General features: G+C 32.1%; 2 protein-coding genes and 1 non-coding gene across 5 annotated transcripts; 1 reads left to right on the forward strand and 2 right to left on the reverse strand.

Annotated features, from left to right (window-relative positions):
• LOC109332088 (LOB domain-containing protein 4-like) lies at positions 267 to 12,780 on the reverse strand. Of its 3 annotated transcripts, XM_019566909.1 has the most exons (4): positions 12,775 to 12,780; positions 7,351 to 7,356; positions 3,024 to 3,211; positions 267 to 838 (listed from the first exon to the last, which is right to left on the reverse strand). In XM_019566909.1, the coding sequence occupies exons 3-4, from the start codon at positions 3,204 to 3,206 to the stop codon at positions 488 to 490; spliced, it is 534 nt and encodes a 177-aa protein (XP_019422454.1). In that variant the 5' UTR covers positions 3,207 to 3,211; positions 7,351 to 7,356; positions 12,775 to 12,780; the 3' UTR covers positions 267 to 487. The 3 variants fall into 3 exon arrangements, with proteins under 3 accessions (XP_019422454.1, XP_019422455.1, XP_019422453.1); XM_019566910.1 differs by lacking the exons at positions 7,351 to 7,356; positions 12,775 to 12,780 and having other exon boundaries at positions 267 to 602; positions 642 to 838; positions 3,024 to 3,377; XM_019566908.1 differs by lacking the exons at positions 7,351 to 7,356; positions 12,775 to 12,780 and having other exon boundaries at positions 3,024 to 3,378.
• TRNAK-UUU lies at positions 2,588 to 2,659 on the forward strand. Its single transcript has one exon. It is a non-coding gene; the product is annotated as a tRNA-Lys (tRNA).
• LOC109332087 (septin and tuftelin-interacting protein 1 homolog 1-like) lies at positions 5,660 to 9,185 on the reverse strand. Its single transcript, XM_019566907.1, has 2 exons — positions 8,976 to 9,185; positions 5,660 to 8,360 (listed from the first exon to the last, which is right to left on the reverse strand). The coding sequence occupies exon 2, from the start codon at positions 8,341 to 8,343 to the stop codon at positions 5,701 to 5,703; it is 2,643 nt and encodes an 880-aa protein (XP_019422452.1). The 5' UTR covers positions 8,344 to 8,360; positions 8,976 to 9,185; the 3' UTR covers positions 5,660 to 5,700.

A 15,191-nucleotide genomic window follows, 5' to 3' on the forward strand; every position in this document is an offset into this window, starting at 1 on the left:
GTAATCTTTTTCAACGTGAATTTTTTTCCTCAAGGAAAAACCATGAAATATAAACCCCAAGAGAGAACGAAGCCAAGTCAATACATAAAACTTCTAAATTTATATTATATGGCAATACCACAAACCAAAATATCACAAAGCAGCATTACTTATCAAAATCTAAGTAAATGCTAATCACATCTTCCTTATAACTTCAAAATACCAAGTCATAGCATCACTAGAACAACAACACAAAACACCACGCAATCCTTTTTCTCCATAAAGATTCCATAATCCACCATAAGCTTAACCTACATAAGTCCTCAATAAGAAATCTATTTTCCAAACATCATTAATTAAGTGGGCGAACACCTCCACCACCGCTTCTAGGTCTAGCTTTCTAAAGTCTTGAAGATATTACTTTAGAAAGTAATAATGTCTTCAATGTTTTGTTTCTTCCATGATCTAAATAGACACTACTATAATAATATTATATATCATTTTTATATTAGCATGACCACATTGAATCACCATAGCTAGCATGGTCCACCACAACCATATCCATTTCAAAAAAATACTTGGCTTGTGAGTCCATGATATTGGATGATGGAGACTCACTATTGGTTGGGCTATTATGGCCTGCATTATTATTCCATAGGGATGATGATGAAGCATTGTGGGTCACCCTAAGGTGCACAACCTCAGCCTGGGTCACAGCCAATTGGGTTTGTAGGACATTAATTTGTTGCTGGAGAGAAGAGATTGCCCCAACACAGCCATACACAGGATCCTTAACTCTTGCATTTGCCTCATACACCATGCTACTCACTGCATCTCCTCTTTGATGCTCTGGTAGTTCCTGTTAACAGGTCAACACATTAGTAAAGTAACCTATAGATTTAGTTGCACATTTATTTTTTTCCTCATCTTTTTTACTAGCAAAACCAGAGTTTAAGTATTATATAATAAAGAAAGGTTTAATTACTACTAATCTCCAAAACCTTTAAGTAAAAACTGGTAGTTTATTATAAGAGACTCTCACCTAAAAGAATAGATATTCTTTCACACATGCATATTTTCATTTGGGTTCGATTAAGCTATTCATTAACTCTTATATTTGTGTATACCTTAACTATCTACAAAATTCAAACAAGATCCGATTTTTTTGGACAAATCTAAACAGATCATTTTATTTTTGAAAAATTTCAAAGGGCGTCTATATTATTTCAGAATCTTAAAAATAATTAAACCAAGAAAAGGATACCAACTTTTATTAAAATGTATAAATTAAATAAATATAAGATGCGTATGGAAACGTAAGTCTTATAATGAGAAATTTTATCCTACGTTTAAACAAGAAATGACTATTACAGATAACTTCATGTGGTGCAAAAGCATAATGATACTTCAAATATGTATATATATATATATATATATCAGGGATTTACATTCAGTTAAATAACACTATGTATATTCAATTTCGTGTTTGTTTTTTTATCATTTCTTCTATTTTTTGGGAGCACATGGCAGACCAAACGATGAGGGTGCCTTAGTATTTAAATATGAAATAATGGAAAAGCAGACAAAGAGATTAGGACGTCCGTTGTGTTTTGAACGCGCCAAATGCCTTTTTATTTTTTTATTTTTTCAAGGGGTATGGCTTTTGATCAACTCCAAAGATATATTTTTTTCTAGAATTTCATTGAGAAAAAAATAATGTAATTCCCTTATTAAGGTTAAAGAGAATGAGTCGGGAACTGAAATATGACGAGGGAAAGTAGTTTTTTTAATATTATTTATTAAAATAATAATAATTACAATATAGACTATCAAAATTGTTTTTATATCAAGTGTCAAAATCTGTATCCAATACTAGTCTAAAAGGGCCACTAGTCTAAAAGGACATTCATTTTTTGTTTTTCATTACCGAAAATTACCTATCAATTCGTTGAGAAAGTGACTATAATAACATAAGTAGAATCAAACAACTGAGTTATGGTGTTTGTGTTCTTTGAGGACTTTGGGGATGAGAAAAATAAATAAGTAATTATTTGACTTAAAAAAATAGCATAGAATGAGAAATAACTGCAAACTTTGAAATTATGATGCTGATGAGTTGGCCTGTTTGTTTTTGCATACAGTCTTTGTGGCTTGAGTTTAATTCTGAAATTTCTACAATTCAGTAAGTGATATGTAAATTTATCTTTAAATAATCACCAAGGAAGGGGTCAATTTTTTTTCATGCAACTTTACTTTTTTTTCATGTTGAATTTTATTATGATACTGATTATAACGGTTTTAACTATTTTAAATATTGAATGTAAACACACTACAGATTTTGTTGATTGTTTTTTTTGTTTGTTAAAAAAGAAGTTTTCAATAAATTTGGAATCAAAATATTTTCCAGCCCCGATGCATAGAAAATATCATGACCATACCTGGATTTGGCTTCCCCTAATTTTTATGTAAAAAAACTACTAATAAGGTTTGTAATCTGTGCTAAAATTATATTTAGAAATTACATAATTAATTTAAATAATACTATTTTAAATTGCCAAATACTACTTAATAATGCTTAATTTGACATACTTAAATATGAAAATAACTTGCCGTCTTAGCTCAGTGGTAGAGCGCGTGGCTTTTAACCACGTGGTCGTGGGTTCGATCCCCACAGACGGCGAATTTTAAAATTTTGTCCTTCCAGTACCCATCACAAATCACATCCATTTTCTATCTCTTGAAAACGGTTCCAATTTAAATTTGTATTTTTTTGTTTTGTTAATGAGACAAACAAATAAGAAGGAATATAAACTATTTTAGATGATTAAATTGGTTGTTGCTCATGTGTCATAGTTCTGTGATTGATCAAAATATGATAAATTAAAGGGTATACATTTTTTACAGATCACATATCTTTACGACATAGAATAATAAAAAGTGTGTATAACATATGATTTTCCCCTTACTTCTAGATTTATGAATTGAATTAAGTTGAATAAGTAAAACATGAAAAGTTGGAAAATAGATAAGAGATAGGAATGAACCTGAAGCATCTTGTTGATATTGCTTGCACCAAAGACTTTATGTACATTTGCAAACTTGTGTGGCTCATGAGATGGGAAATAAGGAGCAAAAACACAATCTTGTGAACACCTTCTCCTTAGAAGCTTGCATGCAGCACATGGTGATGAGGCTCCACCACTCTGCTTTCTACCACTCTCTTTCATTTTTCCTACCTACAATTATGTTTATATATTTCTCTTCTTCAAAGTATGGGTAGAGTCTAATAAGACATGAGAGTGGTAGTGGAGTAAGAAGAAGAAGAAAAAGAAGAAGGAAAAGAAGAAGAAATAAAGTCAAGAAAAGTGAGAGAAAAACAGAGGAGAGGGCGTGTGATGTGTGGAATGGAGGGCGATGTAGGGACTAGTCCTGCATTATATAAGGAAAATTAAAGGGCACTACTAGTCCATGACCCTAACCTCCCAACCTATACCTTTTAGATACCCAAAATTAAATATTTCATTTACCTGACATCGGGCCCCAAACATCTCTATTTCTTTAACATCTTAATCTTTAATTTCTTACTTTTTCTGTACTTAAACCAGGAGGACAACTAACTCCAATCTCCCATGTTTTGTCTTAAAGTGTGTAGTATTTCATATGCCATGTATTTTTTATTAGTAAGAAAAGTAACTTATGAATTAATCATATATTTTTAATCAATGAAAATAAAAAAGTACATGAAATCATACATATTTTAGAATAGAAAATGTACTACCCTCACCATACATATAAGTGGGTTATATATGTTAAATATGTATTATATACATGAGATAAATTAAATAATTAGGATGTATTTGGTAGACTTAGTAATACTAATCTATAACAATTTTTTAAAGTGAACTCAATTCGTGGCAGTTCATAAGGTTAAGGAGAGAACCTAATATCCATTGTAAAGTCAGTGTTTAGAAGAGTATATTAATATTTTGCAGAGTTTAAAATAAATGATACAATAATAATATATCAAACTCATACATTGCCAGTATATTCATTTTTTTCTTATTTATTTAGATATTCAGATTTGGTAAAATTCATTTTTGTTATAAAAACAAAAAAAAGGTTCAATTATCTGTATATGTATAGTCACACACATTAACAACCCAAAATACGATCTTAAGTATTGAATATTTCTACAACTAAACAACTCTAGAAATTACTAATCATCTACAAATGTCTTTTTTTTTGGTGAGTAGGAGGGGGAGACCCCCAAAGAGACTACACTAGAACATTTCTAGGCAAAAAACATGCATGTACAATCGAATAAAAGTAAATCCCTATAGTTAGGAGGAGGCCTATCCATCTCATGTGTACCCACTTACAGAGAGTGAGCCATATTTGCCATAAAATCAGCAACCTGGTTAGCTTCCCAATGAATGTCTTATTACAAATACATATCCGAATAAAGAATTTACATGAAACTTTGTTCTTATTTCAAAAAAACTAGCCAGCCTTTGAATAGTGGTTATGAAGATTCTCAAAATGTTGTTGCATCTTGAGTTCAAGTATGATTGACATCCTCCAAGCATGTGCATATTTGAAGTTGTCATCCGCATATTTTCAACAAGCCTTGTTGAGGTTGCTCCCTACAAACTAGGTTCTTGGCTCAAAAATCAAAATGCTTGATCAAGAATGTTTTCTGTAAACAAGAAAAAATAAGATGAGTTTTCTATTTCAGTGTAGATTTGGGCGAAACCATTGAGCAAGGTGCTTTTAAGTGACAGCTTCAAGAAAGGTTTCTACATGCCATTACCAATGTTCTTAATCCTAAATAAAAATATAGATTTGTGCTACTTGGTACTTGTACAACATTTCAGTGGCAACTAGCATATACTAGTGTATCTGTATTCTGTACTAAACAAGTAAAAACTTAAGTGCATCTTATTCCCTTTTTTGTACTTTAATTACTGGGGTTTCTCTCTAAACATGGAATCTAGAACGTAGTAAAAGAAACCCTATATGTCGACAAATATAAATACTGTGTAAAGTGTAAACCTGCAAATTAACATTTTGCCTAAGGTCAATTTTTGCCACTATTTTGTGTTTTGATTGTCGGCCTTCAACACATAAGCATCAACAATTCAAGCTTGAGAAAGTGAAACTTGAGTCCTAAGACGTGTTAACCACTGAAGCGTCAACAATCCTTAGCCTAATGGTATGTTGGGTCAGTTTACTGAAGCAGGTCAGGGAAATGGAGCAAATTCTCCCTCTTGACTCCACACCACCCAGGGAGTTGTACTTCTCAAAATAATAGATACCGTTATATCTAACTAGGTTATATTTCCCATACAGCCTTCTAAAATTCCCATAATTTTCTGGTAAATAATTAATTATATATGCAGGGGGATTAATCATTTGAATGCAATAAGGAGAAATATATTGAGGTGTGAAAATCATCACCTAAGTAACAAAGTAAAGTAAGAATGTCCACATAATTTAACTCCAAGCCTGATTTGTCGTCTATCACTCTATATCAACCTAGCTCACTTACTAGCAAACATAACGATGCACAAAACAAAACATAAGTATTACGAACATAGGATATTAAGTAAGCCACAACATCTCAAGTCTCCACTGTCAATCATATGAAAACAATGTACTACGAACATAGGATGTTAAGTACCTGAGAACTGAGATGTTACTTTACATTAGGCAACATAGAATTCAGCGTCTTTTGCTATGAGACTTGTTGTTCAACTCTAGCAAGCCTTGGAGAGATTCCAAAGACCATGAGTCCTCATTTTGGGCATATACCTTTTGGTTTAGAGAGTCTATTACTATGCTGATATTACCAAACCCATATATTTGATGACCATTGTGCATTCTTCCAGGTTTAAGCTTGAATAGCAAACCATGTTGCTGAGCGTGGGCCTCGATAACTTCTTTCAAGGTCAACTCATGTGATTGCATGCTGGCCACACCATCAACATTGACAGCACTGCCTAAGCTTGCAGCAGCTTGGTGTTGAGCATTCGCTGCTGCTTTCTGCTGTGCTTCAAATTGCCTTTGCTCGAGTACCCTAAGATAGCTGATATTCTCTTTTAAACCAGGTTGAACCACCTGCATACCTTCAACAGCCTGGTTCATCATATCAAGACCACAGTTAAGCTGATACCGAATACTTTCATTTGCCAAAAGTTCTTTTGGAATTAGTTCTTTCCAACCCAAATACCATTTTGTAACTTCCTCAAAATTAGGACTTGAGCACAACCAATGATACAGAACCTGAAGCCACTTGGCGAAGAAAATTTTCTCCATCATATCAACCATCAGATGAATTGGAATAGCAGAAGCCCAGTTCATTACTGAAAAAAATTGATCAAGATTCTGACTTGCCGGGTTCACTTGGAAATCTTGCAAGACAAGCTGCAACTTCGGCACAATGAAACGAAGCATGAGCTGTTCCCAACTTGCAGGATCAAATACAGGCTTCCAAGGAGACAATATAGCATAGGCAGAACCATCACTTGGGTGCCAGGCACCGAGAACAGTACTCAATTTAAAACGAATCCCCTGGTACACATCCTCCAATTTGTGTCCTAGCAGAGGAAGCCATGGATGCACCCAAGTATGAATGGGAATTGTTTCATGATGAGGTTCCCAAGCTTCTACAGCACTTGACAATTTTGGCATGACTATATTGTCCAATATTGTAGTGAGGACAGAAGAAGGAAGCAACTTTTCCCATGACTCTAGAAACCGTAACATCGGCTCAGGATCCCGTGCTTGCCAGGTATTGATACCAGATATTCTAACAGCTGGCAATACAACCTCAGAAACCAATTGGGTGTAAGGCGATGATGCATCCCATATATCAAGGCAATCTTCTTCTTGTAGCAACGTCTTCCAAAATGATACCAATTCTATCCCATGATATGGATTTCGAAGAGGATCCCATCCTTGAAAAACTCTGATAAACAGAGGTAAAGCATATGAGCAAGCAATACATGACAAGTTACATAACTTATAGGTATCAGCATATCTTTTATGCAAGTCACTAAAGCTTTGAGCAAGGGAATCCAATGTTAATGTTCCTATATTGTTCTCTTTTTCCATTTGGTCCAACACACCCAGTATTTCCTCCATGATATCCACCTGCTTCTTTTTAAATGCAGTCTCAATTTCTAACTTCTCTTTGTCTTTCTTCAAGCTAAGTGCTGTTTCCCTCTCCCTCCTCAAATTTCTATCAATCTCTTGGATATCAGCTTCGGCCAACCTAACTATTAACCCTATACTATGTTGAAGTTCTGGCATTGGAACATCATTTTCCCTTGCTTTTTCCTCAGCGTTCAAATCAGACAAATTTGTAATTACTCGAACCTGTGGCCCCCTCATATCATAAACCTTCTGAACAACCTCTGAGTCTTGTTCTTGCTTGCTTTCCAACAACTCCTGTGCAGTAATATAGTCTTCCTCTTCTTCAGCCTTGCTTGTTTTCTTCTTCTTCAACCTTGCGTGCTTTGACCATGGTCTGTCTTTTGTTCGCCCAGCAGTAGATTGGTTGATTCCAGGTAAACTATTGTTCTCTACCTTCAAAGCAGGCTGCAATGGCATAATCTCCTTAGAGTCGTTAAATCCAATACCAGTATTCTTGGCCCTCAATCTCGCTTCAATAGGAGCCACAATACCTTGCTCATTCTTCCCAAGACCACCACCTTTATAACCCATCTTCTCCAATAGCTTCAACCCTATTCCCTTCGTATGCTTCTCAAATTTCCCAACATCGACATCTTTACCTAGACTTTGATGTTGACCCCTCCTCTTATCCACTTTTTCTCTCTCCCTTTCCTTTTCCCTTCTCATTGCCCCTTCCTTAATCTTCTTTCCAAATGCAGTAGGTACTGTAGGCAGAAAGTTATCATCGTCATTCTCATTAAAATCATTGTTTCTATCAGAACCATTTGCAGTATAACTGGAATTAAAACCTAAACCAGATCTGGAAATGCTACCAGACCCCATGCCGAGACCTACACCCGGCCTATCTTCACTAACACAGTTATCCTTTTCAACCTGTTCTTTAGAATTCTTATCAGTATCTTGACTAGGCATGAATGTGCCAGTAGAGACAAAATTGACGGGCTTGGTGAGGTCTTGCTTCTTAGATAAGCCACGATCCTTTCTGCGCTTCTTGCTAGAATATTCGTCGTCATCATCATCTGAGTCTGCAAAAACCCCATAAAGAACATCTTCTCTGGTTTGAGCATGCTTTTCTTTGCGCTTTCGATAGTAATACTCACCATCAATCCATTCTCCACCTTCAAAATCATTGTCCATTCCAAACCTCTCCATCTCTTGGTCCTCGTCCATGTTTCAGGGAAGATAACCTATAATTAAAACAGGAAAACAATATAATTTGACAACGTTTATGGCCTGAACAAATTATAATTCTCTTAAATATGATGAAACCAATGTCATCGACAAAGAAACAACAAATGAAGTCACAAGCATATTTCGAAATAAATACAATTCCAGAAATAAAAGGATCTTCTAACTCTGACTGCAATGATGAATAAATAAACCGTTTAGTATGTAAGATACAATACATTTCAATAGGCATTGAAGCAAGTAATAAGTAAAGATCCATTCCCTCCAAAATTTTGCCTGTGCTAATTTGTTTCCTGGAAAAATTGGACAACCGAAAATGGTACACCCAAAAATTTAACATTTTATTACTATGTTTTGTAACACTTTAATCTCATCAGTGACTATTTTGAAAACATTTGAGATATTTGATAATAATTTTTAGTTTAACCCTTTCAGGATGAAAATGATACAGGGGAAAATTTTAATTTATAAGAATCAAAGTAGATATTCATCCTAATAAATATTATTCAGGTTCAAACAAGAACAGTGCAGAACATAGAAATCAAATCCAGCATCATATAAGTAAAGATAGTATCAGAAGAACGAAAAACGGGTATAGAGGAATAAATACATACGTTGAGCAATGTAGTTTATTTGTTTTGTTCTTTAAATTGGAAAATTGAGAGCCCTAAATAGATAGCAATGATGAGGAATGGGGAGAGAAATATGACAGTACAGCTGCGGCGGAGAGGAGAGGGGTATACGACCACAAATGGCGACGGTGCGGTGGTGGAAGAGTGATTTTCAGGTATCGGAATGTAGGGTTCGATGGGTTCAACTGAGAAATAGTAAAAGTAATTGACACAGTATGTTATAAATTAAATATACTAGTTAGTAATTAATATTTTTGGGACGTTGAGGAACATAAAAATTGATAATATTATCTTAAAAGTTGTTGTATTGAAGTAATTAAAATCAAATTCTTTTAATATTAATATAGTAAACATTCGCTCTTCCTTTCTCAAAATTTTTTGGGTATACAAATTTTATCTTTAAAATTTTAAAACTCAAATCAGTACTCAAATACTGTGAATATAAATGAATAAAGTTTATAGAAGATAAATTCATTTATTTTAATAATAAGTTTTTTAAATTTACTATTTATCATATTCATCAATTATAGAAAAATTCAATGATTTAAATTAGTAAGTAGGTATAAACTATTATATATCTCTATAATTGATGATAGGATATAGAGCAAGTTTTAGAGTAAGTTGATCTAGTTTATATTAATGGTTACAAAAGTCCTATAAATAAGTAATTTGACTCAGTTGAATACTTTTATAACAATTTGAGAATTTTCAATTCTATATATACTAAATTGATACATACAAAATTTTAAAGACCAAATATGTCTTTACCTTAATTAATAATGGAATAATTTATACATTATCTTATATATTTATCATATAATTTGTTGGAAAATTGTAACAAGTGTTAATTTCTATTTACATGGTAACTCAACAGTACACAATAAACTTATTGTTTAAAAACTAAGGGTCTAATAATGGCTTCAGATTCATGGCATAAGTGTTCACCGAGAAAGCTCATGACAAAGTTGTCGACATGAACACTTGAGAGTAAAAGTATCATTTCAGAATAAGGTGTTAGTATATAGATAACTAGCTCGATGTTGAGAAGAGATTGACCTTATTGGTAAGGAGTTAGCACATGTAGAATTATTAGGTGGGAATAGTTTGCTTCCTTCAATCACTTTAGATGATAATATGATCCGTGAGTATAGTGTAGAATGGATGGATGCTATTATTGTCACTGTGATTGGTAAAAAGGTTGGGGTTCATGATTATGCTCCAAAAATTAAACACTTGCAAGGAAATCGTTAGAATGGTAGAGTCATGCATGAATCTCGATAAAACAAGAAAGAATGAATGAATGAGAAAATCCATAAAAAGAAAGCTTGTTAATGAATCAAGAAGTATGAGAAAAAATGAAAACTTTCTATATAGAATTGAATCACAAGGAACAAAGGATCATCCTTTATATACTACAATGTATAACTAATAACTAACTAGTTAATTGATTAATTAAACTCTTAATCGATTAACGAAAACAATATTACAACTAACAAACTGAAATCAACTAACAACTTTAACATCCCCTCAAGCTGGAATGTGTCAAACATTCCAAACTTGAAATGATTGTGATGAATACCACACATACTCTAATATTTCCTCTTGCTGGTAAGCGAACCTCGTCTCCCAGACTTGAAATATGAACGTGAAGCAATACTGGCGCTTAACCACCATTTGGTAGAAGCAATTTCATCTAATGCTTAACCATCTTTTTGATAGAAGCACACCAATCATGAAAGAGAGAAATGAGATTGACCTTAATCTTGATCCTTATATGTTGATTCAATGAGGAAAAAATTACACACTATAATGTTGTGTGTTTAATGAGGCAGAGGGGGTAAAGAAACTAGAATAATAAAAAAAAGAAATAATTGGGGGTAGTTGATGAAGAATAAGAAGAAAAAGATGTTAAGTGACCAAGAATCTCAAGAACTTTGAAATATCTCAAAGGGTGATGTTGATGAACAGTAGTGGATAATTGCAAAATACCTTTTCTCAACTTGGGTTCTTCGACAAAGTGAAATTGATAAGAATGAAATACCAAATGGTAGATCTTGATACATATTTTCACATGATCAAATGAGTCACGAACTTCCATACACCATCATCTAAGTCACCTCCATAAATGTGAAACCAATCTTTTTTTAGAGCCATGAACGGAATAATGATTCTTTGTTGAATATTGGAATGATAGAAGTATAAGCGAAAACCATCAAAACAATAATTATTGCTCTGATACTATGTTAGAACGGTAGAGTCATGCATGAATCTTGATAAAGCAAGAAAGAAAGAATGAGAAAACCCATGAAAAGAAAGTTTCTCAATGAATCAAGAAGTATGAGAGAAAATGAAAACTTTCTATATAGAATTTAATCACAAGGAATAAGTGATCACCCTTAATATACTAAAATGTCTAACTAATAACTAACTAGTTAATCAATTAATTAAACTCTTAATCGATTAACGAAAATAATATTACAACTAACAAACTGAAATTAACTAACAAATTTAACAGAAATTAATTAGTGATTTCGACATGATGGATATTGAGAATGACTATTTCATGATCAAATCTGATCTTGCGGTTGATAGAGAAAAGGTACTAGATGGAGGGCCATGGATGATTTTTTATTATTATGTAGCAATTACTCATTGGTCGCCAGAATTTGATTCAACAATTGTAGTTGTGACTAGTACAATGGTATGGATAAGATTAACATGGTTGAACATATTTTTCTATGACAAGTGTTTTCTTCTCTCTATTATCTCAGCGATTAGCCGTCCAATTATAGTAGATACTAACACAATGAGTTTGCAAGATGGAGATTTGCTCACATTTGTGGGGATAGATCTTAGCCAACAAGGACACTGACATAAGGTTGAATATGAGGGTCTCCATGTATTTTACAGTTCTTGTGATTGTTATGGGTATGCCACACAAAATTGTAACTTGCCAAAACCATCTATGAACCTTCGCTTGCTGAGATTACGCCTCCCATAGGTGGTCACGTCGTGTACAATCACGTCTCTCATGGAATGTTCATGGTGCCATTAACAGGTTGATTGTCGTCATGTCAAGCATATAATAAAAAAAAACACAATATTTAGGTTGTCTTCATGCTGGAAACTCATTGGGTTTTGAAGAGTGTGGAATAGTTGAAGCTTCTAATTAAGTTGATGATATTTGGGTTCTATGTGCTTTTGGGGTGTCTTTAGCACATCAATTCTTCATCTATGTTCTCAAGCTATTTCGGCCAGATGATTACATGGGGTCTAGGAATGGATTAATGTTGTTATTTATGCAAGCCCTATATAAAGTGTAGGTGACTCTATGTGGGAACATCTTGTGACTTTTGGTAACTTTGTGTCCACTTAGTGACTTCTCATGGGTGATTTTAGAAATTTATTGTTTATATCAAAATTTGAAAATACAAATTAGCTATCATTGATCAAATATGTGATTATGTTTCATAGCCACAATTTTATGATCGGTTAATACACACAAAATTAATAAAATAATTTAAAAGTAAATAATTAGTGTCCAATTAGAGAAAATTGTAACAAATTCACTGACATATGAAATGGAACATCTCATTTTTTTCCCATTTCATAAATATCTATCTATATGAATAATATAAAATTTTATCTTCAAAATCTCCAAACTCAATCTAAAATGTTTTACTTAGATCTTTTATTAATTATTTTAGAATTAGTTATGATCACATAATTTGTATTGTTTTCTTAGAAAATTTGATTTATGAATAAGCTATGATTCACACACTATCTATATCTTAACCTAAAATTTTCTCTACAAAAACTCTTTACTAAAACTAACAATTTGACTTCGGAAAAAAAAGAGTCATGACCTCCTCACTTGGCCACAAGTCCACAACAACATGATCATATATTCTAACTCAACGAGAATAGCAGTCTAGAATCTCGTTTTTAGAAGATGTTATTTATAAATAGAACATACTATGGTTCAGAAGAAAATAATGTATGGAATAATAATATAAGAGTTTTTTTACTATGTTATTTTCATTCATGTGTTTTATATATGAATTATTATTAACTCTTAAATAAAAGAGTATGCAACATATGTTAATTATTTATTGTTAATTATAAATTAATAATTCATTCCAGCCACTTCAATGAAAATCCATTTCGGTAACCATTTTACCATCATGTATTCATGTACATGACAGTTCAGAAATCATATATCAACTTATTTTTAACAAAATGGTGAACAAACATATAAGTTTCTCTCATTCAATCAATCATACATGGATGCACGAACATATCATTTAATCACTCATTTCATGGCATCACACTCGATGGTAACAAATATCAAATAAACTATTCATAAGTTCCGCTAGTATATCTATATCACCAGTATAACTTATAACCATTAAACAATGATATAATAGTATATCATTAAAGTCGCTGCCAGAACATGACATTCTATCAAGTTCAACAGACTTTTAGATTTGCAATTTAGAATGTAAGTGCCTTTTAAATGTTAAGATAATATTTAAATTCATAGATCAATATTTTTTATATATGATTTAGTTAGTTTTTTTATTTAAATTAAACAATAATATATAACATATTACTAAAGTCGTTGCTAGAACATCACATTCTATCAAGTTCAAGGACTTTTAGATTTGCAATTTAGAATGTAAGTACCTTTTAAATGTTAAGATAATATTTAAATTCATTGATGAATTTCTATATATGATTTAGTTAATTTATTTATTTAAATTCATATATAATATATGATTATTACTTCGTTTTTATTTGAGTTATTATTATCTTATAATTTGTAGTTGCATTTTCCTATATAACAAATTACTTAGACCGATCATACTTGAGTTTGAAAGATTTTTACCATCCTAAAATTTTATATCATCCTTCTGTTTGATCACTATTCTACTAGTGAGGTGCTAAAAATTTAGAATCCATATTAGTCATCTCCTTTTATCTTTTCGCATTCTCATTAGTATTCATTTATTTTCTCATCCTCAAAATTTAATATTGTATACAACAATTATCCAAATAAACAAATACTAATATATTTGATTACAACAATTCAGTTTTTTCAATTGTTTATATTATATATAACAACCTTCACAATAATCATTATTTCAGTAACCCTTTTTCTCCCATCTATATGTATGTTCAAAATGCTGATAACGAAACCCTACCTTATAAAAATGATTAATATTACATACTAAGTTACAAAACAAGTGTCAGAGAATAAACCTCAGCTTTTAACCTTAAATATAATAACTGATGATCTACAGGGAAAAAATGGAAACTAAAATTATTTTCATTAATTAGCGTAGTTTTTCCTTTGTTTATAATTATAAAAATGTAATTTCATTATAATCAGATGGATAAATATGTAATTGGAAGTTGAATGTTTTATTAACTTTTAAAACATTTGTCTCTATAGAGAAAATTCTAACTCAAAAAAATAGGAGAGATAATCAACATCATCCAATCAGATTCATCAGCTAAATACCAACGAATTGGTCTTCCGACTAATGAGAGCAATATCTATAAAAAATCAATATATTTTCTTCATTTAATATTAAGAAATTTGCAGGTGGACTTAACGTGTTTTTCTTCCTCATCATTCAGAAAAAAACTACCATCATTTTTCTGTAGTACAACGAATATAATGATATATTGCAGGCCAAGAGGAGTTGAAAGAAAGGTTAGTTAGGAAGGGCAATAGAACTCAATTCCTCTGTACCAAGAAATTTGTATGCCTCTATGTCATATTTTATAAAACATCATTGGACTAGTATAAAGAGTCAGAGAAATCTGACATATAAGATATGGATTCATGGCAATGGTATCCAAATTTTCTTTTCTCAAAGATGAAACTATTGGTGTAATATTTTGGTCTAGATAATGGGAACATATAAACATGAACATGCAGCAGCCATTGGCTGAAAAAATGGGCGTTCCTTAGTCAAAAAGTAGGACAGTGTTTGGACCGTTTAGGAAAATAAACGATTGGACCGTTAAGGAAAATAAATGAACTTCTCTTTCGGTTGGTTGGTTGAGTTTTGACAAAAAATGAAGCAACACAAAGATTTTAATCTTGGAAACATCCCATAAAGATATGTTATATATATATATATTATATTCTAAACTATTTATCAGACTAATAAAAACATCTCATGTTAA

The sequence above is a fragment of the Lupinus angustifolius genome, chromosome LG18, assembly GCF_001865875.1.
Source record: "Lupinus angustifolius cultivar Tanjil chromosome LG18, LupAngTanjil_v1.0, whole genome shotgun sequence".
In the NCBI taxonomy this organism is placed as follows: domain Eukaryota; kingdom Viridiplantae; phylum Streptophyta; class Magnoliopsida; order Fabales; family Fabaceae; genus Lupinus; species Lupinus angustifolius.

What these genes read in the sequence shown, in the direction of transcription:
- LOC109332088 (XM_019566909.1), bottom strand. Translation starts at nt 3,206, where the DNA reads ATGAAAGAGAGTGGTAGAAAGCAGAGTGGTGGAGCCTCATCACCATGT. An exon ending in ATATCAACAAGATGCTTCAG is followed by an intron (nt 839 to 3,023) that starts GTTCATTCCTAT and finishes ACCTGTTAACAG; the next exon opens with GAACTACCAGAGCATCAAAG.
- LOC109332087 (XM_019566907.1), bottom strand. Translation starts at nt 8,343, where the DNA reads ATGGACGAGGACCAAGAGATGGAGAGGTTTGGAATGGACAATGATTTT.